The following is a 24,501-nucleotide window of genomic DNA, read 5'->3' on the forward strand; positions in this document are numbered from 1 at the left end:
ATACCTGTGTCGTTTGGAGAGATCTGTCATGGCAGAGACATTGCAGGCACGGAACACTCCAATCTCGGAGTCAGTTCTTCAAAGTGGGAGTGCGGTTGACGGCAGTTCGTAGTTGGGACTAACGGAGTTTCAACCCCTGAAATTTGTGTGTGTGGTAGTTTAAACCCGACAATTTTCAGAAATTGGGACGTCGCTGTAAGTTTAGACAGTCGCCTCCGAATGAATAATCCGGCTGCGGCAACCACGAAAAATTTGGCTAAGTGCAACACTTTTGCTGCAAACAATTTTAAATTTGGTCAGGCCAACCTCAAGTCAAAATAAATGATAATATTTTACTTTAGTCTACAGCAGATGATTTTAGCCTACAGCAGATATCAGGGAATGTACTTTATATAATATGCAATCCAGTTCACTGCCATATCTGAATCTTTAAATTGCGCATGTCTCGCCTGGTCTCACGGACCTCATCATCAACTCATTCACCTGCCCGTGCATCCTCACAGAGAACGTCTTCCGGCCATCCTACTATAGCTGACCAAGACAATGGCTATTCTTAGTTTGAGAAACAGCAGCTAATATTTGAAGAAGATGGAGATATATGTACAATTTTATGGGAAGGTGCGGACGTTATATCTATGTTGACACCAGCATCTGTTTCTGCTGTGATATCTGGCATCGGAGCCGTGGCGTCCTTCTCCTCATCCGCCTTGACCACAGCAGCCTCAACAATCGCCGCGTCCTTGGCGTCATCTTGAGCAACCCACTGTGCTATCTATGCAAGCTCCTTCTGTCCCGCATGTGCTTCTTCCAAATCAGCATTGCGCCATATATTGAACCCGCACTCATTCACTTAGCCAGCAAGAAAGATTAATCCAGCGCTTTGGGTCGAGGACACAGCGATGAGACTTGACTGTTACCCGGATTTAACATTCCACTAAGGGTTACAAATAGCAGATGTGATCATGACATGGTGTCGCACCAAGTCTTTCCAAGCTCATGTGGTAACGACTACCTCGTCTGCAGCCAACAAACTGTATGGCGTTGTTGTCAATACACTGGTGCCGGAGGTCAACGATGGCTTGTTCTGAATTGGAACAAGCAACTAAATCGGAACATTCATACTATGACTCTGTATGAGAGGCAAATCCGATTGCGGCACGGATAGAGATGTGCTTTGGCACTTCGAATATCTCGCTCCGGACCTTGTCGATGGCGCGACGGGAACCATTCTCATCAGTCACTATCGCTCTGAAGCCAAGAACATATTTGATTCTTTATGTGGCAGAACGGCATACTTGCATTGACGGACCAGAAATTTGTTGCTCACATTCACTCTAGGTCGGATCCGGTACGCGTGCGGGCCGATTCAACGAGTTCGCGGCCGAGATCGCGCCGCGCTAATGGGCTTGACCGTCGATGATCATCCTCTGATGGAGATTTCATATGCGACGATGAGCTGGTCAGTACTGCTGCAAACAACCTTCGCAGCAGTCATGTCAGTGTTTGACACAGTTACTAACAGCACTACTCAACTTGCTACTCAAGTTGCTACGCAAGTTGCTACGGTCCTCGTCCGTATCATTGGCGCTCGTCCATCCGGCATTGGTGTCGGTGCCTTGCCAGTCGCGAAGACTGGATTGCCGGCACTGGACTACTATATTCTGCACCGCGACATCCAGCCCGTACCTGAGGTTGTCGATACTAAGGTTGTCGATACTGAGGTTGTCGATACTGAGGTTAGCGCGCGTATTTGGATTCAGTTTGCATCTACATGTGAAGGTGATGCTCAGCTAGTTGCAGCACGGATGAAACTCCGTCTAGGATATTGTGACTATGGCTCGTGTGAGTTTCCAGCGCCACGGATAAAGTCGTTGCGGTCGATGCCTCAGCTGTCGCAAGCCGCAGCACTGAGAAATGGTCGGACCTCAAACTCTCATATGCTCCCGGCAACGCTGATAGATGAAATTCTTCACAGCATACAGACTCTGTTTTCGTCCAGTATGCGGTCGCGTATATCGCGTATATCTCCGTTCTTTGTGCGACGACTGTTTGCCTAACACCTGCCGCGGTTTGTAATTTAGGTCATCCGTGGTCGTAAAATATGCAGAAACCACAGTCTCGGTCACCACAGCCACCGCGCAGATTGGATTCTTCCTTCCTGCAGTATTTCATTCCAAGTACCGTAATGCTAAGCTCACTTGGGCGTCGCGAAGTGCCTCTCTGAAAACGACGCTGCAGCTGCGCGCTTCTTGATCGAGAAGCCGGCCACATGATCGACATATGCGGTGTGGGGAATTGTCACTGCAAATCCCAAATATGTGCTATCAACCCTTCCAGTCTATCATACGATACCTGCGTGGACCCGCGCAGACCGCGTTCAAACTAGTGCATATCAAGCGCGACAAAGTAGAACAACGGGCGCGGCCATAGAAATGCGCAATGGAAATTCGTGATCGCGATGATTTCATGCACACTTTGGATATATCGCAAAACAGCACCAAGATCTCGGTGCTGAGAATTTGAGGAGCATATATACGAGAAGGCCGGTGTGTCACGGCTGCTTGCTGGGCTTGCTATTCTCCAGCGGACAAGGGAGGGCTTTAATCCCACAAGGTGGCCAGCCAAGCGGATACCGCAGCCGCGGTAATTGCTGAGCAGTGTGCTTGGAATCCGCTTTCAGTGATCTTGCTCTATTTTCCTTTGAATGTAATCGACTGTACACTTCAGCTACAAATTGGTGTCACATGCTCAAAAGTATCGATCACTGAATTTTGCCTACGCTTAGTCTTCATACAGTTCTCGTTCTATTGCTCTGCAAATCACTACTAGTATACAACGACCTCTTAGAAACTTTATGGCAATTAGCAAACAGCACCACTGCATCATGCTAACATGATGAGTAGCAGCGGCAGAGCCGGAGCGATTAGCTCGTTTACGCATAGATTTCGCGTAGTACTTCGGTCATAGTTCTAATAGAGTATAGAACACTATCTAGGATACTTCGTGTCAGCCGGCAGTTCATCACGCAAAATAGAGTGTGACAGGCTAGTAGGCAGCATCGCAGCCCTAATCCGAAAAAATGGTCCGCGTCAGGGCGCTGTTTGCTCGCTAGCTGGTTCTGCGTGCCAATAGAAACCCTTTCACTACCTCGGTTCTAAAATCAGTAACGACTAAACATAGTTCACTAATTTAGTGAACTCAACTTCGCTACCTGTACCACTTCAGTGCTGTAGTTACTGACTATAGTCTCTGTTAGTTCGCTAATTGGTGTCCTTGAACTGGCTAAGGACAATGTCGGGTTATTCGAACGCAGATTAGTCTGTATCTGTCATCTGTAGCCGTCATCCGTAAACAGAAGCGCTACCTTGTCGTTTGCTTGAATTAGCAAACTACTTAAATTACTAACTTGATTGTAGTTACCTAAAAAAATGCTATTCATTTAACTGAACTTCTGATATTACTAAACTGAAACCGTCATCACTACCAAGTTGCATACTGTGCGCTAGCTACGAATTTCGATCACTAAAGTTTGGTCGCTAATTTAGTTAACTGTCCATACTGTTTAGTACCGCAGCTAGCAATCAATAAAATTTTATCACTACAGCTAATATTTAAGTCGCAAAATGTAACGACTTTCAGCGGATTAGCGGACTGGATGGGTACATATATATCTGCTAGCCGCCATCTCAGGAGCTAGAGATGGATAGATTCTCGGTCGTAAGGCTGACGGATACGTATCCAATAATGCACGCAGGTAAATATATATATGTTGTAAGAAGAGGATATGGCTTTGTATATATTCATAATTGTCTACTGCAACATATTATAACAAACTAAATAGATACGACGTGATCCGTGGTTCAGAGAGCTTAGAGTCTGGTGCAAAGTGTCGGCGTTCTGCTCCCGCTTTGCAGATCTGCTGAATCACTGCCGCAACGGTAACGCTGTCACCGGCGCAACTTCTTGTAACTCCATTGCATGTATGTACGCAATTGCAAATTTCGAATTTTTGTTGGAAGTCGCGGATGATCGTGATTCAAATCAAGTTAATCTTGCAGCTGATTGTCGTTGTGGAACTATACGAACTTTGCGTTGCGAGAATGGCGAATTTTGCATCACTCATCTTGACGCCTGTCACCTGCTCGTTGTTCATGATTGCAACTGCCCAAAGTCCTATATTAGTGCAGAAGAATTATAACTGCTCGCTTATCAAGAATGCATTTAATTTTCCAAGTTATAGCGTATTAAGCTACAGCGTTCGCATATCTTGTAATTCGCTATATTGATAACCGATTCGCGAAGGAAATAAACGGAAATCGCAAAATACTTAAAATTTCATTTTCCTTCCATTTTCATTCCATTCTATAGAACATATACTAGAGCTTCACGTCCCATGCATCGACGCCAATAGCGAATCTGGAGTCCATTCGTCATCAACAATAAAGTCCGAGTCATGATCAAACACACGATGCAAAAGATTAATCAAACACTTTTCAATCCCACAACGCGCCTCGCTGCTCAACGCGTTCATAACTTCGCTCATCTCCAAAACATAATTTATCTGTTGTTGACCATCGACGTAATTTTCTGTAACACATAACTGTAATAGTAAACGCAAATCGTGCACAGAGTCACCATGAAGATGGTCTGCGGCTTCAATCAGAGCCGAATTCAAGTAGTTAAGAAGTATGCATCCAGCTGACTCTTCTTGAGCATCATATATGCCCGACAAAAATCCATGGACGGCCACGCTAATCAAAATCAAACACACAAGACGATCATAATTGGCCGTACTGTTGAGCAACTCCTGTGAGATGTCCAAATTCGACAGCAAGAAGCTTGATCGAAGCAGTAATACAGCGTCGCGAAGTTTCAGTAGAGAGGACAGCTTTCCTGTGGTCGACGCACTCATGAATACTCGCATGTCCTGCACAAAAGAAATTAACCAGAGACTGCGAATTTTGTCGAGACTAAAAGGGTCATCTGGAAATAGTGAAGACATTGAAGAGCGAGAAATTTCTGTTAACTTGTTCCTGGATTCAAACCAGGAAGGCTTTGACATTAGAGTCACTCTGGAAACGTTAGTAGGCACATAAGTTCAATACGAGGCTGAAAACGTACAGGAACACAACAAGTTCTAGTCTCCAATTGCTGCGAAGTTGCCCAATCCCTCCCTTAGCTTCTATCATCGCTTGAAGGCCATTGCGGTGTACAGTCCATTCAGCTTCTGTACCCCAGTATCTCTACAGAGAAATTAGTCAGACTTTTGAATCCGTCAAGACCGTCAATAGATCATACCTCAAATGTCAAGAGACGAACCACAGCAGCAAATGAGTTGTCGCTAAGCTTCATTGATGCATCCATTTGCCAAAGTCTCAAAATTTCCACTGCTCTGGCCTTGAACTTCAAAGCATCGGACGAAATCGTGCCTCTCCCCGGACTGGTTCCTGCGTAGAGATGTGCAAGATGGGCAGCTGAATGCGCCATGATACAATTGAAAGATGAGGCGTTGGAGAAATCTAAAGGGAACCACACATCTTTCATCGGATTGAAGTGGAGAGTATTAAGATCGTCAAACATCATTGCCGCGTGGGTGCACAGCCCTGGCAATACAGGTAGATTAGCTCAGTAACGCCCATGATATTGAGATGAATGTACCCACAGTGGTGTAATAGTTTATGATGCTGACTGGTAAGATAGACAGGACAGGTCTGAAACGGATCTGGCAGAGACGGTGCAAGAGCACGATCAAAGCCTAGCAAAGCTTGCGAAGCCACATTGAGAATAGCATCTATAGATTCGTTCGAATTGCTCTCCTCTGCATGGGCAGCTTTATGATATTCGCTAGTATTTTCTGCCGATGCCAGTTCTGTGTGCCGTTCAGTCCCGAGACGTGGAAGAAGTGGTCGCAAACTCCTCTGCCGAGTAGATTCCGAAGATCTCTTCCGCCTTTGTTTCCAATGCTCTCGCATAGCATGACTTCGAGCTTCGGCACTATTATTTTCCGAGACGAACGTGAACTGAGAATTCTCTTTTGAAGAGGGGGGTCTATGAGGTAACATGATAGTAGTTGTTGCCGCTGTCGTCTGCAAGAGTGGTTTGAAGGTACTTTCGATCAAAAAACATAATAACTCAAGGACCTCCTGCTCATAACCTTATCACAAGGCTTACGATAGATGTCATTCTCGCAGAGTATAAATGGTGGGCGAGGTAAGGTCCCAGATCTCTCTCTACAAGTACCCGCAAGCCGCGACTTATCGGCTAACCGTAACTTTAACAAGAGGCTCCGCTCTACAACCCGAATGTGATTTCTCCACCGAGGTAAGGGTTTTAGCGCAGACCCGCCCGTCTGACGTCATTTTCAACCCGGAAAATTTATTTCCCAGTCTCCAATCACCATGTCCAAATTTTCTATTCCCTGGCAAATGTGTCTGAGAACGAAATATGTCCAGCGCTGCGACTCAGTGCATACTGACGTTCCGCGTGATCGCGTGTACAAGATTCGCACGTGTATATGTAGGGGCAAGGTAGGCGAATAACCGTGGTTCATGCCTACCAAATAAATACAGAAGGAGGTCTGAGGCCGGCCCGATTGTGGTCTTGGGCGCGGGCCGGGTCCGGGCGCAGTTGGGGTCCGGGCGGAGCTGGTTGCCGTAAGGAAATAATTGCTAAATTAATTTGCTTCGGTTGGCGCGATTGTGATCTTCGCACGTTCGTGTACCACATGATGTCTCACTACTGGCACGATTCTGAACGGGATTCGATGATTAGTGTGTGCATATCGGTGACACTGCTCTCTCTCTCTCTCTTGCTAACTCTTTTCAGAATAACTAGACACCCAATTATCGGTCAGATATGCCTAGATCGAGTCAACTTTACTATGTACGTTGCTCGGTCGCCGTCGCGAACAGACTCGGAATTACTTCTTCCGGTGGTACTTCATACCCAATGAGATTTAGTCTCTGCAAGAATACCCGCGAAACATGTAATGGAAGTGCGAGCAATTCGATCATCGCTCCCGACAAGACAGATGCATATAAGAATAGACCGTGCTGCTCCGCTGTCTACCCTGATCGTTGTCTCCTTACTGCAAGTTGAGCTTCATACTGATCTTCTCTACTATTATGTCTGTTCAGAACGGTGCTCGTTTTGATTTTGTTGTCGTTGGAGGCGGAACAGCAGGTAACACCGTGGCAAACCGTCTTGCCGAAAATCCGAATGTCACCGTGCTTATCGTCGAAGCTGGTGTTGACAATTCTCATGAGATCGAAGAGATCTTGACACCGTCCGAGGCCATGGAGCTCCGCAACAGCGAGTATGACTGGGCCTACAAGACCACGATGATCAAGCGAGATGACTACGAGCGCATAGAGAAGCCCAATACGCGCGGGAAGGCTCTCGGAGGGAGCTCCTCGCTGAACTATTTTACTTGGGTTCCAGGATCGAAGGGTACTTTCGATATGTGGGAGGAGTACGGCGGCGCAGAGTGGACTTGGGATAGTCTTGTTCCCTACCTCCGAAAGAGCGCGACGTATCACGACGACGGCAACGAATACTCTAAGGATTTACAGAAGATTGGACTCGGCGGTCCGATTCCTATTTCTCATGCAGAACTCATTCCTGAGATGGCGCCGTTTCGCGATGCTTTGACCAAAGCATGGAAGTCCACCGGTCAACCAATTACCGAGAATATTTTTGATGGCACCATGATCGGTTTGACCCACAGCGTTAATACTATATACAATGGTCGTCGCTCTGGTAGCTTTCTTTGCGTCCTTAACAAGCCGAATATCACTATTCTACCCCGTGTTCACTCCAAGTGTTTGATTATTGAACCCGCGGAGCTCACCTGCAAGGGAGTGACAGTAATTGCAGCATCCGGAGAAGAACTTAGCTTCTACGCTACCCGAGAGGTTATTGTTTCGGAGGGAGTCTTTGAGACGCCCAAGCTTCTTATGCTTAGCGGAATTGGACCGACTTCGGAATTGGAAAAGCATGGTATCGACGTGCTTGTTAACTCGCGCCATGTTGGTCAGCATCTTTTGGATCATCCCGGTGTGCCATTTGTACTGCGTTTAAAAGATGGCTTTACAATGGACGATCGCATTTTGCGCGCTGGTGTCAAGCATGATCAAGCTGTAGCTGCATACCAGGGCAGCCACAGCGGACCTTTGGGATCTGGATTCTTGGAGTTAGTCGGATTTCCTCGCATCGACTCATACTTGGAAAAGGACCCTGCATATCGCAAAGCCAAGGCCGCCAACGGCGGACTTGACCCATTCTGTCCATATGGCCAACCCCATTTTGAGCTCGACTTTGTTTGCTTGTTTGGCAGTGCATTCCAGTGGCACTATCCGACTCCCTCGAAAGGCGATCATATGACTGTCATGGTTGATCTTGTCAGACCTGTGTCTGAGCCGGGCGAAGTTACATTGAACAGCGCCGATCCGTTGCAACAGGCCAATATCAACTTGAACTACTTTAACGACGATCTTGATATTATAGCACTTCGCGAAGGTATTAGATTCAGCTATGATGTTCTTGTGCACGGTGAAAGCTTCAAAGATCTAGTTGTTGATGAATACCCGTGGGAAATGCCTCTCGATTCTGACGAGCTGATGAAGCGAACCGTTCTTGAGCGCGCTCAGACGTCATTCCATCCTTGTGGCACTGCACGATTATCGATGAGTATTGAGCAAGGCGTTGTGGACCCTGCGCTCAGAGTCCACGGTATAAAGAATTTGCGCGTTGCCGATGCCTCTGTCATTCCTGTGATTCCCGATTGTCGAATTCAGAACTCGGTGTATATGGTTGGCGAAAAGGCTGCAGATGCGATCAAGAATTGCCATCCTGATCTTTATTAGACCATTAGTTTGTCGGCAAGAACAGATGATTCGGATGCGAGTATTTTGAAGAAGACTTTGTGAACCAGCAATTGGATCTGGCAATTGCTGAAGTAAAATTCGGCCATTTATAACTGGTTCTATTCTGTCGAGATATTGTGATTAGTGAAGTATGACACGCAGTAAAATTTGTTTACCTATCATTTTAGTATAGTAAGTGATATCTGGTTTGTGACTCTTGTAAGCGGAAATATAAGTGAATGTTGGGATCAAGAAAATTCAGTTTTCGCAGAAGACTGAGCGAAATAGACACCCATCAACTTCGCCACGCATCAACGTAGCAAATGTATTGTCGTCCAATTGGTTCGCGTACAAATATTGTTCATAAATTTCACTAGTTAGCCTAGCAGCCTAGTATATCATTGCTCGCCAGTATTGGCATTTGTTCAGGTCTCCAAAGGCGGCATAACTAACAGTCCAATCAGAGTGCATATATTCTAATAGAATTTAGCTCAACTCTGCGCGGCTTTCGGCGCCAAGCCATCAGCGGTTGCGAAATTTAATTAAGTACTTTAAGCGCCTGCTCTTTGGGAGGCTTGGCGTAGGTTTCTAGTCCTACCGAGACGAGCGAGTCCGTGCGTAGCGGGCATTGTCATTGGATCGACTGTCGGCCGATTTGATCAGCATTGACGTGCTATTTCAATGGCAGATGTTGAGGATATAGGAACGTCACATCATGATCGGTCTCCCGCTTCCACGGATTACAAATTCCTGCACTGCACGCTCCAAGTTCTTGAACATCAGATTTGCTGCTGTTGTCTTTAGTGCACGTACCTACAGTAGTCGTCGCTCATATTCTACAATCCCGCTGGTTAACATGAAGACACAACAGAATATCTTTAACGAGCCTCAGCAAGTCGATGCAGCTCTCACGTCGTCGGCGATCTTTCTTGTCTTATCAATCACGAAGTCAGCCAATTCTGTCAACGCTGTTCGATCTGTTCTTACAGATATAGCCGACTTAACTAAGAACGTCTCAATCCGCGATCTGAATGCTCAGCTGGCGTGCACTGTGGGAATTGGGAGCAATGTCTGGGACGAACTGACAAACCTAACTCGGCCGCGCGAGTTGCATAGATTTAAGGAAGTCAAAGGAGATCGGCATACAGCGCCTTCTACTCCTGGCGACCTCCTCTTTCATATTCGATCGAATCGACGCGACATGTGCTTTGAGTTTGAGCGCCAACTCTTGAATTCTCTTGGAACTTCCGTCCAAGTAGTCGATGAAACTATCGGATTTCGGTATTTTGACTTGCGAGATCTTCTCGGGTTTGTTGATGGTACTGCAAATCCCGTTGGACCTGATATCGACAAATCTGTCTTGGCTGTCGATGAAAGCGAAGTCTTATTGCGCGGAAGCTATGTTGTTGTTCAAAAATATGTTCATGATCTGTCTGCGTGGCAAAATCTTACTGTCGAGCAGCAAGAACAGATAATTGGTCGCACAAAGCTGGATAACATTGAGCTCGACGATGCGACTGAAGGTCAGCGCTCTCACAAGACACTTGGTACAATTACAGATGCTGATGGTGTTGAGCACGAAATTCTACGCGATAACATGCCATTCGGCTCTCCAGGACATAGTGAATTTGGTACTTACTTCATTGGATACACTCGAAACTTGTGGGTGATTGAACAAATGTTGGAACGAATGTTTATAGGCGACCCGCCAGGAATGCATGATAGAATACTAGACTACTCGACACCATTGACAGGAAATGTCTTCTTTGTACCACCCGCGGATGTGTTGATGAATTTTGATTAAAATAGTTAGATAAATCATATAGTGTCTGTTCGATAAAATTATAACGTTGCCATATAACTCAGTTAATTCAGTTCAGGATATGCTGAGACTATGTGACTAGTCCAACTGTCATCAGTTGCTAGGATAATGATTTAGCCAACTAATTGCCCATCCCACGCGTCAATTGCGATTACAAATGAGTAGAAGTAACGGTTATGTGGCTTCGCTTTGAAATCAAGTAACACACAGTTATCAATCACGCGGTCAGCGAATTGTAAATAGACTGCGCGGGCCTGCTATTTAGATTACAGTGAGGAGAGCGAAATCTCCGGGTTGGTGAGTACTACAGCACTTGCCTATTTGGCTTTAGAACGAATATTTTGCTTATTCATCATCCATGTCATACCCAAAGTGGTGACCAAATTATAAATAGACGTGATAGCATATCATAGCGGCATAGGTAGCAGACAAAGAATTTTTAAATTATAAGACTAGCCTCAGCATTTGTGGTGTAACTAGGGTAGACTTAGTCACTATAGTTAGTAATTAGTGCAGTGAAACGGCGTAGGCAGCAGGGCTCAGTTAACTAAACTAACGATCCTAAGTTAGTTACCTAAATTTGGTTTTCAAGTTGGTAGCTACTGTAAGAAGCCAATTGGGTAGAGAAAACAGTTAAGAGATTAACTAATTTAGTTAAAATTTTAGTGACTCGATGATCTGGACAAACCAATGGTTTGGCAGACTGTTCAATGGACGCCAATCGTAAGGTCTCTATTTCTGTTCCAGATGATTCGAGTGTCACGAGAATCTTCTGACCACCGTGCGTATGTATTCCACGAGTGATTATCAAGTTTGCGTGTTGTTATCAGTCTGTCTTCTGCAGTCGTATTTCTTACCAGTGCCACAACGTCGCGGTTGATATGCGGGCAAATGAAGCTGGAGATTTGCCCTCCAGCCCGCGCGCATACCCTTGGACAAATTTCACCGCGAACAAACGAACAACGGACCGCGATAGGAAATCTGAAACGGAGCTAGTATGGAACAGTCGCTGGTCCTAGCAGAAGCCACGCTGCATCGGCAGCGTTGCGACTGACCAAACGTGAGGAAGAGCACGATATGCAGGACTTCGAGGAAATGAGGAATAGAGAGTAGATGAGGAACAGCCACTTGCGCTCAGAAGAACAAGCCATGGCGCGGATCTTTGGTCCACGACGCGGGCGCCAACAACATGCGTTGGGGCGGAGAGGGAACTTGAGCCGAACAAAGACGCTATATTATTTCTGTCTTCAATTATTACATAGCCTGCGTAAGTGTCACATTTGATTCTTTCACATTTGATTCTTTCACGCTCACCAGCCTTATGGATTTTTCTTACTCATAATTTACACATCAGTAAAACAATCGCACAAAAGTACGACAAGTGTCGTCACATGAAATATTCAATCCTCGATCATTGATTCCGTCTTCTCAGCGACAAGACGGCCGAGCTCCTTGTTAACACGAGAAAACAAAACTTTATCAAATTGATTAGTATTATTTGCTTTGAAGAATCAAAATCAACTTATATACTGACCATAAACTTGCTGACGCAATTCGCTAGACAAAACATCCTTAATACTAGCCGCGAGATTTCCAATAAGACGTCCCTGGTGCCCCGGTTCTTTACCAATGACGTCCCACAATAGCGCCGGCTGAACAAAATCAATCTCGGCTATCGAGCTCGTATATGAAGCAATCTCTGCGGCCCATTTTTCATGTTCAGTAAACACACTGAGTGACTTAGCACTGAGGCCATTGACTTCGTTGTAGAATCTCATTGGCTTGAGCGAGGAGTTCACGTAATTTGGATCGCTACCATAGTTTGCGTCGAATCGCATCGCGCCGTCTCGTTGGAAAGGAGAGTATACTTGTACCTTCGCGGCGTTCGTGGGCAGTTGTTGGTAGTTCACACCCAGTCGATAACGCGCTGCATCGGGATATGCAAACAGCCGTGCCTGCAAAACTTAATACTAAGAGTTAGTATTGAAGCATGCATACGTATAACAAGGAAAGATACCTGGATCAGCCGACGGAGCAAAGCCGGGAGCCATCGTAGATGGTGAAAACGCGGCTTGTTCGATATCCGTGAAATAGTTTTGCGGCTATTTTGTTAGCGCAAGTCAGTGGTTTCAAATATGAACTTTAGTAGCATACATTTCGGTTTAAAGTGAGCTTGCCAATCAACCTGAGTGGGAAGTCACTATGAGGCCAAACTTTGGTCATATCAAAAATATTCCATCGGTAGTTTTGCGCCTCTATTGGATCCATAACTTGAACAAAGACGTTCCAAACAGGAAAGTTTCCGTTCTCGATAGCTTCAAACATATCTTTGATCAAATGATCTGGATTTTCGCCCGCAATCTTGATAGCTTCCTCTCGCGTAAAGTTCTCGACGCCTTGCTGAGTCTTAACATGTATTTTCACGTACTTAAAGCTTCCATCCTGTTCAACAGTTAGAATTTGTAGACGTGTGATTGTACCAACCACCAAGGTTGTTGATAGCCAACCTCTTTCGTGAACTTGTACGTGTGCCCGCTGTACGCGTTCATATGGCGAATAGATTTCGGTGTTCCGCGATCACTGAATAAATGCAAGAGCTCATGTATGCCTTCTGGATTTCCCACATGAAAGCTGCCAAGGCTCCAGTTAAACTCGGCATTTTGAAGATATGTGTAATTACTTACTCCCAGAACTATAATGGAGTCAGTCTAATTCACAGCAAAAGATTCATTGTCTTGCACTGACCATGTTGGAATCCGTCATATGTGTTTGGGGATGTCTCTTATGCGAACGATTAAGCGAAGGAAACTTGATCGGATCGCGGATGAAGAAAACTGGCTTGGCCATTCGTCAGTCTAAATCACTTATTTTCGTAGAGATAAATCCCACCATACCGTGTTGTTAAACACCCAATCCAAATTTCCCTCATCCGTGTACAACTTCATCGCCCAACCATGGACGTCTCGTATTGTATCGGCAGAGCCCGACTCCGGTCCCACGGTAGACACACGAAGAAGTACCGGCGTCTTTTTTCCGATCTTGTTGAGAAAACTCAGAGCCATGATGTCGGTACAGTCTGCAAGTGCTTCGAACTCGCCGTATGCGCTTCCAAATCGTCAGTCCTGGAGTCCAGATCATGTTGTAGATGGTGTAAGACGTACCCTACTGCTTTGGCGTGCACCACACTGATAATTCAGCGTCAGAAATTGTTGATCGTAGTCATAGACCAGTATAGTCATGCATACCGTTCAGGAATTCGTTCTCGCGAAAAATGCGCCAGAGTCTCTATCAATTGGGTGTCCTGCAGCAAGCCTAGTCCACCGCCTTGCCCATTCCGAGCTAAAATAGCAGTACTGCTATTCGCAACAGGACATCCTGTGAAAGTGAATTAGTACAGATGTTGGTTATTTCATGAACAGAACGCAATTTCACAGCTCACCTTCAGCGAGAGTATAATATCTCGAGCTATCTGCCATAATGCTTAGATGCGGGAAATTCAGTGTGAAGTAGAGCAATTGCACACAAAAATATCAGCACCAGCGTACTGGAGAGTCGAATGGCTGACTGTATAGCAGAGGACTGCCGTATATATACAGAAATTGCTATACCATTTCGCATCCCAGGAGATCTGCCACGGCCAATAGGCATTGACATTTGCACCAGAGTGTTCCATCAGAGCGACTCGGCATTGTACTGCAACTAAATCGGAGCAACTACTACTAACTAGTCGGGAAACGTTCGAACAAGGCAACAGTAGCAACAATCATGGATATACGATTGGACGATACTGCTCCCAAAATCGGCAGGTGGAGAAATTAAGTTGGTGCGGCGCACTAGCAAGGGTCGCAAATTCGCTCCTCCTTCCGCACTTACCGGAACTGTGCGGTGATTTGCCGATTGAACCTATGCGGATTGAGAAGTGACTCAACGAAGGTATGCAGGGGTATAGAGGCTGGGTCAGCCAGGATCAGCGCGGAGCTGGTCAACATTGGACACTACACCAAGAATCCAAATGTGTCCGCTGAGTACGCCGCGCATGGAGAAAATCTCCTGGGAAAGGCTGGTTGAGATTTTGGGATTTGTGAATTGCATGGGATGGAGATAGATGAATGCATTAACCTATGACTGCGCGGTCAACTTAGCCTCGTCCTTGGTAGTAATCTCCCTACCCTCTAAGGCGACCTCTGTGTCTTTCATCAGCACGAGCACGTACTCTTCGTATTCCAGCTTTCCCACAATACTCAAGGTGCTGATACCAGCCGCCATATGCGGATAACTCCCAATCTTGAATACCCTTGTCGTTCACGCGACGTTGTAAGTCGGTCAAAGACGGTGCAATCACGGATTCCGGCTTGTGTGTGGTGGACACGAGCAACCGTACCTCGCGTTTGGAAGCCGAGATTTGTGACCGGATGTATGGCAGCAATCCAGCGAGTAGACCGTTGAAAAGCCTTGGGATACAGGGGAGAATATGAATGTTGCTCGCCGCACAAACAGCGGGGACCTATAAGCCTTCGAGGGGTTAGATCACGTCCAACTTCTCCGCCGCATCCTAATCCGCAGCGGACGAAGCCAGAGGTCGCGTCACAATGCTCATCTAGAAGAGTGCGTGACATCGTCGTGCGTGAGACCGGTGCCGCCAGAGGTAATCACAAAATAATGGTTCTTTGCCATCCTGCGCACGGCCTCGACAAATCTCCTCTTCGTCACCCGCGATGATTTCAACGCGCTGTAATTCAAGACTGATCTCAAGACAGAATTCGTCGCCGCATGTACCGAGGTTAAGTCCAATCGCGACAGAGTAAACCAGAATGCCAAACTCGAGAATCAAGAACGCGCCGATCTGGATGTGGTAGCAGCTCTCCATGTCGCTGCGTTCCTCGGTGTATTCGATGTAATTATTCTACATTACGCGCTTGCTGTTGTTTCTCACCACGCTGCTCACAACGGCGATGTCGGTGTTCAGCAGTCGGACTCATCGCCGACAATAATGCGCGACGCAGTTTTTGTTCTTGGTCTTAGTGATTGACGACTTGAATATGCTCGCTCTCATGTGCGCTAACATGTGACTTCTTTTGGACGTGTAAAATCACTGAACAAGTCCACGATAAAGATAATCATGACTCGACGCCAGAAGCAGCACAGGTGCCAGCGAGTAAGTAGCCTAATTTCCGGTGGATCCCATGCATGTATTCGGACCGATCTCAGAATACGCGGGGTCCATCAAATGAATAAGCTCCGTCACCGCAATAAGACCAGCGTCAAAGTTTCGCGGAATCTGATACGCCATATTCGGGATATGCGGACTTTGAATCTCACGTGCAATGAGCGGGAATATTGTGAAATGGGTAGAAACAAACAAGATCGCAAAGACCAACGAATTGCGCCCCAATGCCGCCGCTGTACTCGTTTGCACCAAAGTACACATTACCAATCATGCACAGCTTCCACACGTCGTCGACGTCAGTATTGCTCAGCGTGATAACATTGGGATCGTAGTGTTCCCACTACGCGAAGTTTGCCATTGTTACTGTTGAGTATGTGAACGCCAGATACGGTATAGCCTGCCTGTGGATTGTATCTCGGCGACCATGGGAGAGGAATACATGCAGCGATTTCCGGGACAATTGCTGCGGTTATTACGCTGGTCAATGTTCCTGGTATAGGCGTTTAGAGCGGCGTGGTGAGATGGACTGCCAGAGTGGAAGTTGGCGGCGTGATGCGTCCCTGAGTTACCTTGTTGGAACAATCACGCACAATACTAATAATCATGCATTCACTTGACTGACATTCATGCCACTGATAATGCACTAAGCCTTATCTGCTGGTCCTAGCTTAGATTTACAGAAGTACATCGTTGCGGCTATGTTCGCCAAGAATGCTTCGCTGTTGGAAGACACACTTGGCGACTTTTTCGATAATTTTAAATGCGGCTTCAGAGACGATTGACTTTTTTCATGAATGCAAAATTCCAATGCATATACACATCGAAAAAGAGATGTACGCTGCAATGTAATCCAAAGCAACTCTGAGGTTCTAACTCCATACTCGCGTCAAGCGAACGGACAACCTGTCGGTCTCTCGCGCCGCAACCTATCCACATCCGCCTCCATCTCCTTAATTCCCGCACCCATGCGCGCTACGGGCCCGATATCCTCAAATAGGAACCCTTCTGGTTTCCATGGCTTGTCACCCGGAACAATGCCGTCGACAAAGCGGCTGAGCAGGCCGCTCGGTCCCCAGCGCGACCAGACGTTGTTTGGCACGTACCACGGCTCGACTTGATAGTCGTAGTGGTATATTCTGTCTGTCTTCGGGTCGGGTTCGGAGAAGAAGACGAGGGGATAAGCGCGCGGTAAGAAGAGGTAGCCGATGATAAAGCGGCGGACTATGAGAGCGGTATAAGCGATCATTGACATCACGATACCGGGTTCGGGATACATAAATGCGTCGCGAACGCGATCGCCCATGAGTACAGTAAGCAGCTCGAGCGCATATGGCCGGACAAAACTCGGTACATGGTATAGCAATAAATCCACCGTTGCGCGCGCCGGCTTTACGTTTGATATAACAGGTCTCATCGCATCACGCTCATACTGCCTTGACCACGTTGTGATGTCCTCCACAAATGCTAGTCCATCAACCCACGTATCGTTTGCCAGCACGCCGGTGTACTTTATTCCCATAGCATCGCCGATCGATTTCCAAAAGGTTCCAATCGCGCACTGCTCCATCTCGTTTAGCGGACGCCATTCAAATTGGCTCATGAACCGGATCGGCTCAATGATGACCACGGAGAGGGTGTATAACAAATCCGCGTTGGAAATTTGGCCTCCGACGACGTATCGGTTGTGTAGGTAATTCATACGGGCGAGCGCCTTGAGTGCGCGATCTGATTTGGGAGGGTAGATAGAAAATTGTCCAAAGAGGATGGTCGTATCCTCGTAGCTAGAGTATATCAGCGATGAAGTAGATCTAAGGTGCCTTAGATAAGACTAACCGCTTTCCTGCAAATTTGGGGTCCGTGAGTGCAGTCGTTGCTGATAGGAGCTTCGATATAGTCGGAATAGAATATGTCTGTAGATATGAGTCATCTCCTGACTTCCACACGTCTCGTAAAATACGCATAGGCTCACCTTGAACAAGCCAAACTGCAGCGACAGTTTATACAAAAACGGAAACTCCTGACTCTGGATGGAATTCACAATCGCCTGCGCATCATCATTCGTCATGCGCGCCAACGAACTCCGATCCGGATAATTGAATTTCTCCTGCAACTTCCGCTCAAATCGAAATCGCAAAGACCGGCATAGCGCTATATAAGCCACCAACACAATCACAACAACTGTGGGCGTCGAATACTGAACTGACGCGGTAAGTAAAGGCGAGGTGCTGGTGCTGGTGGATATATTCTGCATACTGCGTACGCGACGACGATCGTATAGCGCTAGAAAGCCCTTAGGCAAGTTCTGGATTGGATCGGCAGCAGGAACCGCGCACGCATTCCTGAACAGCAGTGATCGACGGGGGGTGCGGCTACTTGAACGGTCCTGGCACGTGCACTCGCCTCCAACAACTGCCTGGGGTTCGTACCGATTTTTTCGCGCGTCTTAAACACGCACTATCACCTCGGACCCGATCCACGAGACCATGCGTTTATTTGCCATGTTAAATCTGGCTTAAAAAGAACAATTGCTTGTGTGTATCACATTGTCAGCTCGCCGAGGCAGCTCACTACGACAGAGGATACCAATTTACTTCGTACGATTTCATGGGCATCATCAAAACCATTTGCTAATAGAAATTCTAGACGAATCACAATGAGTCTTCAGCCTAATGTAATTAGATATCCAATTTCACAACTTTTTTTATGCCAGATTGACCTTTTTCTAGCTCGATCTCATCTGAGTCTTCGTCGTAAATATATGCGGCTTGAGAGTCTGCGCGAATTGCCACCTCATCACGGTCAACATAGAGGCCGAACTCGTTCTTAACCTTCCCTTTCAAACGCGACTCTCGCTTCGACAAATACAAGAACAGGAACAACGACACAATGGACAAAAAGTAAAAACCAACCGAGAACTTATATCCGTATTTATAATGCGGTGCTTCTGTGGTCGGGAAAAGCAGTAGCGGAAGCCATGCTGAGAAAATATAGCAAACGGTGTTGCCCAAAGCAATGGAGATGGATCGTGCTTCTGTGTCATCTTGGAATGCCTCTTGTCCTAAGGAATTAAATATGTTTTGCGCCGAGTCACCGAGGTTCTGGATCAAATTAGCGAACATAATGACTTTGGTCGGAACATTCCAAATCGCTAAGATAAGATTTCCGAGAATGTACCAGAAATTCGAGATTACAAAGAATGGCCATCGTACTCCAGTGATGTCTGCAAGAGTCGGCCATAAATATCCGCTCACGACACCAATAGCACTTCCAGCTGTGGGAATAATATTGATCTCTGTCACGCTGTATCCTGCTGCCTTCAGCCAAAGATTGAAATAACCGGTACTACCTCCAAAAGAACCAAGACAGTAGGGGCCGAGGAATGCCCACGGACGCCAGGACTTGAATAGACTGAAAAATCTTCCAAATGTGAGATTTCGAGGTGGCCTGCGACCAACGGCCGTCATTCTCTTTACGCCATATTCTCGTTCCTTTTGATCCAGCCATCTCGCATGCGTTGTAGTCGGAAAATCAGGAATGCAGTAATACCCAATTACCGCACAAGGAATAGAGATAATGCCATCAATCAAGAACAACCACTTCCAGCCAGCAATGCCGTATCGCCCATTCATGGAGGCGTACACGCCTGCTTGAATATAGCCCGAAAACATCGAGGCGACTGAACTTGCAATTCCAAACAGACTCACACGCTTTCCTAGTTCATCTGGAGTGTACCATGATCCGATTACAGTCATCATTCCGGGCCATAATGGCTAATGTTGCACGTCAGCATAAATATTCTCCAAAATCATAGTGGCACGTTGACAAGAACTTACCGCTTCGCAAAGACCGATCAAGAAACGCACACCAAACATCGCCTGTGTCGTTTTGCACACCGCGAGAAGCATTACAAGAACAGACCACAATATCTCGCAAGTAGGGATCAAAACAGAAGGGCGCACTCTGTTCATAATAATCTGGCTTGGTACCGCACCAACCAGATATCCGATATTGAAGAATGTTGTAAGAAGATTTCTATCTTGGCCAACCATATGCATCTGTTCTAGTCAGCACAGCATTCTAGAGACATATCTCAACACGGTACGTATAACTCACATCATCGCTCATACCAGAAACGTAAGCATTGCTGACGTTCGTTTGATCCAGATACTTGACCCAATCTGAAAGCAAGCCAAACAAGAACAGATACCGATCAAGCTTTTGGACGTACAGTCTCTCCTCGCGCTCCTTTCCAAATGTATCCCAGACATACCGGAGAATTTTCTGGCTGCGAGTAACCTTTTGCTTCGACTGCGGAACTGCGATGTTACTGTCGATGTACACGCCTCTTGGATCAACCCTAGTGTTGTCTAAATCATCGTGAATGTTAGAATCGGCCACTGCAACAGCCCCAGTCTCAGTATTCGGTACCGAGGCGATCACTATCGTCTCCCTTTCTTCGCTAATCATTTTCTCAAATTTTTACGAGGACATTTGGAGTTTCATGACAGTTTATATGCTTGTTCGTATTGTATATGTGCCGTCTTTGGCGTGGGGCCATAGCGTGGGCTGTCTACCAACTCATTATCGCTGAATCAGTATGAATTAATTCAAGAACACTAGAAAGTTGTGCGAATTAAAAGTGCAAATGGCGCGATTTGTTTCGTTCTCTGACAGCTGAATTAGTTGTTGGTCTCTGCGCAGATGGTCATGGCATGTTGTACCCATATGGCACTATCCATATAGTGTATGTACGTGATTTAGAGTTCCTTAAATTACGTCTCACTTCTCGCGGGAATATGATCTTGGTTTCCCAAGTCATGACGCATTTGCTGGGATCAAGGCTTGGAGTTTGGCCAATGTTTACCGACTTTTATCTGTTCTCTCTGGGCAGAATCTTTCTGATAGCTGAACTCTGCAAATGAAGTTCTAGACTCCTGTATATTCGAAGCGAAAATATTATTGTTCAATGCTGGCGACGGCGTTGGCTTATTTGTTGCTGCGCGGTATGTACGAACTGTCTTTCACTCGCTGTTTGTGCAAAGTCTTAACTTATGGTACCCAGGCAGCAAGGTTTGCAGACTATTATGAGATTAGATCCTTTGGGAAGGAATAATTCCTGTGGAAATACTAGGCTAAGGACTGGGAGATTGTGGGACAAGCTCGCGGTAATTGCTGCCTGCCGGTGATAAGTATACACGAGATCTCTGTGGTTCTTCTGATCCAGCTACATTGCGCAACTCAACTCTTATCATCATATATAATTATCGCAATTCAGGGAATACGAGAAAAGTGCTAATTGCAAGTATCTTAAGCTCTTTTTTGTAAACTGAGACAAATTCACTAAAGTTATTGCTTATGTGCGCTGGATATGTTTGTGACTGCTCTTCTGCGGAAATTCCCTACCTGTTTATGACCAAGATCCGCGTAAAGCGCCAACAACGGATTCATGACCTCTAAAATGCAAGTTTGTGGAGCTATCATCACAACAGTTGCAACTAGTTTTGCATGACCAGCGCTCTGTTCTATAATTGTGTCAATAATTGCATAGGATATGCAGCTAACTTATTATCCTCATTGTGTCTGAATATGGCTCAAAAAATCTGACGTGACGACGATAGTTTGAGTTAATTAATTCTACTCTTCGCTTGAAACAGACTACCTGGTATGTTGCCATGTATAACTTGCTTTCACGGTTTCATTAGCCGCCCTTCAAAGTGAGAATTGGAACTCAGCGCCATTTGCCAAGTTCTTCAATATATTATGCCTAGACGCCACGTTTGGAATACGACGACGCAGCATGACATCACCGATACATTTATATCTCAGTATTTAAATTTATAGATATGAGCAAGAACAATTTCAGCAGTTGCAGATTGCGGGAGAGATATACCGGTGACGAAATTGGGCGAAAATTGACGTGATCATCAGTGACTTCTAGTGCCTATCAGCTAGTCCCGCTTTGAGATTAAAAGCTGATTAGCGCACGAAAATTTTGGTTCTAGCCCCTTAATTTTCGTCGCAGTATTCCGTTTACGCTATTGTAATCGTTTGCAAATATATTTCAGTCCTGGCCATATGTCGAGTCATTGCTCGTAACACGCCATTTGTACTGAAAATTCGCGAAGCACAGCAGGCAAGGCCTTAGTTAATCAAAATAATATTTAACGTACCTATTACGTGCCAAGCGAGATACGTCCTCCTGTGATTTGCCAGCTAGCCATAACCTCCTGTCTTACTTCCTTATTCGAAGACTAAGTAGTAATGACATACCAATATTGTGATGGAAGACGAGAAATTCTGCGTCTATTGCTGAGGAATCACATACAGTGCTATTCAGTTCTATTCGCATATTGGGGAGGTTCTCTGGAAGCAATAATTCGTACGAAGATATAGTTCACGATGATACTTGATGATGAAGTCAAAATTGACTCTTCTACTTTAAGCAGCTTAAAGACTGACTAGCACAGAGCTCGAGCTGTTGCTACTCAGCCGTCTGTGTCTGATAATCCGGACCTCTAAAGTCTTATCGGGCCAATTGATACTTCCAAAATTTACGTCAGTTCGATCTATCAGCAAGATGTACTTGGAGAACAGAGATTGTAAGTAGGCGAACCAGTAACATGATATAATACTGATCAGGATTGCTAGATATTGATAGGAAATTGAGCTTCCAAATAATAACTTTTGTGAGGTTCAGCTTACTGCATTACCAAATACGGAATTCAAAGAGCAAATATGCGGCTTTTATCTCGAAAGGGTATAACTCTAATCTGGCAGAACCAAGTAAAGTCATATAATTCTAAGCTAACTACCTGGTGTATCATTGTGTCCCAGAATATTTTTTACGGTCCGGAGATATGAAAGAGGCCTCGCGAGACAACATGATCAGAATAGTAATGTGTACCTTCGCTCTTGGAACGGCATTGTACAAGCTTTTATGATCTTGATATATGGAATAGCAAGCAAAATGGACAGTCAACAAGGCATATCTGCTATCTCGAAATTGCTTGCTCTTGCTGGCATCTCCAATCACAGCATCGAGTTCCAAGATACAAAATGTCCATATCATATCTGTTTAAATTACCGCATTTCTATTCTGGAATTGTATACCATAAATGTATTGTCAAATTAATACGAACGTGCGAACAGCGACTGACGAAAACTTTTGAACGGTTTTGCTCGAGGTGGCAGCGCTGACTCCCTGACTAGGAATTCCGTGTTAGCGGCCTCCCATATCATCATAGTTGATTAATACGACACATATTTAGCGCTCCGTAAAGTGGCATGGATGCATCATCACAGAAATAGGACTCCAAGAGCAGCTCGTCGCTATAATCTCGTAAGAACGCTACTCCCGCGGGCTGAAGCCGGCTTTCAACATCCAGTTCCAAATTGGGTGCCATTGCTTTGTAGCAGTTACAGGCAAAACTATTTATTATTGAAAAGGAGACTGTTAGCAGAGAAGGCGGCAAAGCGAAGTTAAACCGGCAGAACAAGCATTGTAAATGTGATAACAATCTCGGAACTTGATTGTTTTAAGAGGCGTTGCAGGCGAAGAGCGAAGTGGAAGGGCCGAGATGGCTGTCCTGGGGCTGCGACCGTAAGAATAATATGCGTCTTTTGGGTACCGATGTCAAAGATGCGATGCCAAACGTACAAAGATCTAGAACTAATGCAAGATTCGAATCTCGGAGTATGTTCTTCAAAGTGGGAATGCCGATGCGGACGGCTGTTGGGACCAATGGGGTTGGTTTCCTTGTTCAAGTTGATATATGGTAGTCTCAACCCCTACGATCTTAAGATATTGGAACACTGAAATAGTACTTAGAAGTCATACTAAACAAAACTTCGCTGCCCATCCACGACAATTTGGCCAAGTCCAAATCATTTTGCTGCAAATAATCTTTTAATTGATCAGGCTGAGTTCTTTCATGCTATGGGTGGCGATGCTCATTGCATCAGAATTTGTCAGTGTGACAACGCATTTGTTCGCCGTCGTAAAATCGCCCCACAAGTGCGCAGTCATATGCATCATATGCATACTCCGTGGGCGGCTATGCGGAGTGATGAGTCGGAGTGCGGCCGGCATGCCATGTCGCGTGCGGCTCGATCCTACAACGCCGCACGTATCGCGGCGATATCGACGGCGTTCTAAAGGCTCAGAGAAGTTTGTCGACAGAGAAGAGAGAGACAGTTCAATTCATTGAGTGCGTGATAATCGCGCAGCTGTGTTACAATGTAGAGCAGAACAAATGCGGAAACAGAATCTTGGTAATTCGATGTAAATAATCAGTCTCTGCCGCTATTGTGCGCCAAGAGAGCTCAGGTCTCGGGTTTGGGCTCTAATGCGGGCAGAATGCCGGCTCGATACTTATCTCCATACGCACTGCACGGCCGCGCAGAACATACTGTAAGTACGCTGCCACGTAGCTAATTGGTACTCTGATGTACACGCGGACTAGACCACGACGTATTGTTTGTGGATTTGAAAATCTAGCGCCGTGGTAATATGTGAAGCCATCAGAGCATGCTTAGACCTGTGAAACGATCTCTCTCGGCCACTAGATTTGCCTGTAGTCAATCTTTTCTCAGCCGATGTGAACTGCCTGTTGGCAAACGCTATTGCTATCCAAACTAATCTACCACAG

At 45.9% G+C, this 24,501-nt stretch overlaps 9 protein-coding genes across 9 annotated transcripts; 3 read left to right on the top strand and 6 right to left on the bottom strand.

Moving 5' to 3' along the window:
* Positions 1–1,400: 1,400 nt before the first annotated feature.
* On the top strand, positions 1,401–2,057 carry V1518DRAFT_406111 (uncharacterized protein; the record flags this gene model as incomplete). Its single annotated transcript, XM_066901943.1, has 1 exon — positions 1,401–2,057. One exon carries the CDS (start codon positions 1,401–1,403, stop codon positions 2,055–2,057), a length of 657 nt encoding a protein of 218 aa, XP_066758623.1.
* Positions 2,058–4,248: 2,191 nt separating this feature from the next.
* V1518DRAFT_433884 (uncharacterized protein) lies at positions 4,249–6,391 on the bottom strand. The gene is made up of 4 exons (XM_066906237.1): positions 5,663–6,391; positions 5,299–5,603; positions 5,122–5,243; positions 4,249–5,072 (listed from the first exon to the last, which is right to left on the bottom strand). The coding sequence occupies exons 1-4, from the start codon at positions 6,060–6,062 to the stop codon at positions 4,385–4,387; spliced, it is 1,515 nt and encodes a 504-aa protein (XP_066758624.1). The 5' UTR covers positions 6,063–6,391; the 3' UTR covers positions 4,249–4,384.
* Positions 6,392–6,952: 561 nt separating this feature from the next.
* V1518DRAFT_307504 (choline dehydrogenase) lies at positions 6,953–9,315 on the top strand. The gene has a single exon (XM_066901109.1). It carries the CDS (start codon positions 7,125–7,127, stop codon positions 8,862–8,864), a length of 1,740 nt encoding a protein of 579 aa, XP_066758625.1. The 5' UTR covers positions 6,953–7,124; the 3' UTR covers positions 8,865–9,315.
* A 74-nt stretch (positions 9,316–9,389) lies between these two features.
* V1518DRAFT_418413 (putative deferrochelatase/peroxidase YfeX) lies at positions 9,390–10,710 on the top strand. Its single transcript, XM_066904532.1, has one exon. It carries the CDS (start codon positions 9,580–9,582, stop codon positions 10,666–10,668), a length of 1,089 nt encoding a protein of 362 aa, XP_066758626.1. The 5' UTR covers positions 9,390–9,579; the 3' UTR covers positions 10,669–10,710.
* A 1,173-nt stretch (positions 10,711–11,883) lies between these two features.
* Positions 11,884–14,490, bottom strand: V1518DRAFT_384911 (catalase-domain-containing protein). Its single transcript, XM_066901686.1, has 11 exons — positions 14,126–14,490; positions 13,932–14,061; positions 13,848–13,871; positions 13,581–13,791; positions 13,432–13,524; positions 13,371–13,378; positions 13,194–13,317; positions 12,841–13,128; positions 12,704–12,788; positions 12,221–12,649; positions 11,884–12,160 (listed from the first exon to the last, which is right to left on the bottom strand). The coding sequence occupies exons 1-11, from the start codon at positions 14,160–14,162 to the stop codon at positions 12,087–12,089; spliced, it is 1,503 nt and encodes a 500-aa protein (XP_066758627.1). The 5' UTR covers positions 14,163–14,490; the 3' UTR covers positions 11,884–12,086.
* Positions 14,491–15,279: 789 nt separating this feature from the next.
* On the bottom strand, positions 15,280–15,553 carry V1518DRAFT_428009 (uncharacterized protein; the record flags this gene model as incomplete). Its single annotated transcript, XM_066906070.1, has 2 exons — positions 15,280–15,428; positions 15,463–15,553. The coding sequence occupies 2 exons, from the start codon at positions 15,551–15,553 to the stop codon at positions 15,280–15,282; spliced, it is 240 nt and encodes a 79-aa protein (XP_066758628.1).
* Positions 15,554–15,792: 239 nt separating this feature from the next.
* V1518DRAFT_418419 (uncharacterized protein) lies at positions 15,793–16,118 on the bottom strand. The gene has a single exon (XM_066904533.1). It carries the CDS (start codon positions 16,112–16,114, stop codon positions 15,851–15,853), a length of 264 nt encoding a protein of 87 aa, XP_066758629.1. The 5' UTR covers positions 16,115–16,118; the 3' UTR covers positions 15,793–15,850.
* A 322-nt stretch (positions 16,119–16,440) lies between these two features.
* On the bottom strand, positions 16,441–18,182 carry V1518DRAFT_418420 (uncharacterized protein). Its single transcript, XM_066904534.1, has 3 exons — positions 17,823–18,182; positions 17,687–17,763; positions 16,441–17,634 (listed from the first exon to the last, which is right to left on the bottom strand). The coding sequence occupies exons 1-3, from the start codon at positions 18,102–18,104 to the stop codon at positions 16,740–16,742; spliced, it is 1,254 nt and encodes a 417-aa protein (XP_066758630.1). The 5' UTR covers positions 18,105–18,182; the 3' UTR covers positions 16,441–16,739.
* Positions 18,183–18,309: 127 nt separating this feature from the next.
* On the bottom strand, positions 18,310–20,326 carry V1518DRAFT_456410 (major facilitator superfamily domain-containing protein). The gene is made up of 3 exons (XM_066906562.1): positions 19,967–20,326; positions 19,687–19,908; positions 18,310–19,623 (listed from the first exon to the last, which is right to left on the bottom strand). Exons 1-3 carry the CDS (start codon positions 20,318–20,320, stop codon positions 18,529–18,531), a joined length of 1,671 nt encoding a protein of 556 aa, XP_066758631.1. The 5' UTR covers positions 20,321–20,326; the 3' UTR covers positions 18,310–18,528.
* Between the last annotated feature and the right edge of the window lie 4,175 nt (positions 20,327–24,501).

Source organism: Limtongia smithiae, assembly GCF_038497785.1.
Source record: "Limtongia smithiae strain NRRL Y-17922 unplaced genomic scaffold V1518scaffold_8, whole genome shotgun sequence".
In the NCBI taxonomy this organism is placed as follows: Eukaryota; Fungi; Ascomycota; class Lipomycetes; order Lipomycetales; family Lipomycetaceae; genus Limtongia; species Limtongia smithiae.

Excerpts from the sequence above, each read along its gene's own strand:
- V1518DRAFT_384911 (XM_066901686.1), bottom strand. The coding sequence starts at position 14,162 with ATGGCAGATAGCTCGAGATATTATACTCTCGCTGAAG. Across the intron at positions 14,062-14,125 it reads ATATTATACTCTCGCTGAAG|GATGTCCTGTTGCGAATAGC; the intron begins GTGAGCTGTGAA and ends TCACTTTCACAG. Across the intron at positions 13,129-13,193 it reads CGTACAAGTTCACGAAAGAG|GATGGAAGCTTTAAGTACGT; the intron begins GTTGGCTATCAA and ends ACTGTTGAACAG.
- V1518DRAFT_418413 (XM_066904532.1), top strand. The coding sequence starts at position 9,580 with ATGATCGGTCTCCCGCTTCCACGGATTACAAATTCCTGCACTGCACGC.
- V1518DRAFT_418420 (XM_066904534.1), bottom strand. The coding sequence starts at position 18,104 with ATGCAGAATATATCCACCAGCACCAGCACCTCGCCTTTACTTACCGCG. Across the intron at positions 17,764-17,822 it reads TGCAGTTTGGCTTGTTCAAG|ACATATTCTATTCCGACTAT; the intron begins GTGAGCCTATGC and ends TCATATCTACAG. Across the intron at positions 17,635-17,686 it reads CCCAAATTTGCAGGAAAGCG|CTACGAGGATACGACCATCC; the intron begins GTTAGTCTTATC and ends GATATACTCTAG.
- V1518DRAFT_307504 (XM_066901109.1), top strand. The coding sequence starts at position 7,125 with ATGTCTGTTCAGAACGGTGCTCGTTTTGATTTTGTTGTCGTTGGAGGC.
- V1518DRAFT_456410 (XM_066906562.1), bottom strand. The coding sequence starts at position 20,320 with ATGATTAGCGAAGAAAGGGAGACGATAGTGATCGCCTCGGTACCGAAT. Across the intron at positions 19,909-19,966 it reads TTTCTGGTATGAGCGATGAT|ATGCATATGGTTGGCCAAGA; the intron begins GTGAGTTATACG and ends TGACTAGAACAG. Across the intron at positions 19,624-19,686 it reads TGATCGGTCTTTGCGAAGCG|CCATTATGGCCCGGAATGAT; the intron begins GTAAGTTCTTGT and ends GTGCAACATTAG.
- V1518DRAFT_418419 (XM_066904533.1), bottom strand. The coding sequence starts at position 16,114 with ATGTGTACTTTGGTGCAAACGAGTACAGCGGCGGCATTGGGGCGCAAT.
- V1518DRAFT_433884 (XM_066906237.1), bottom strand. The coding sequence starts at position 6,062 with ATGTTACCTCATAGACCCCCCTCTTCAAAAGAGAATTCTCAGTTCACG. Across the intron at positions 5,604-5,662 it reads TCATAAACTATTACACCACT|GGCTGTGCACCCACGCGGCA; the intron begins GTGGGTACATTC and ends CTGTATTGCCAG. Across the intron at positions 5,073-5,121 it reads CTAGAACTTGTTGTGTTCCT|AGTGACTCTAATGTCAAAGC; the intron begins GTACGTTTTCAG and ends TAACGTTTCCAG.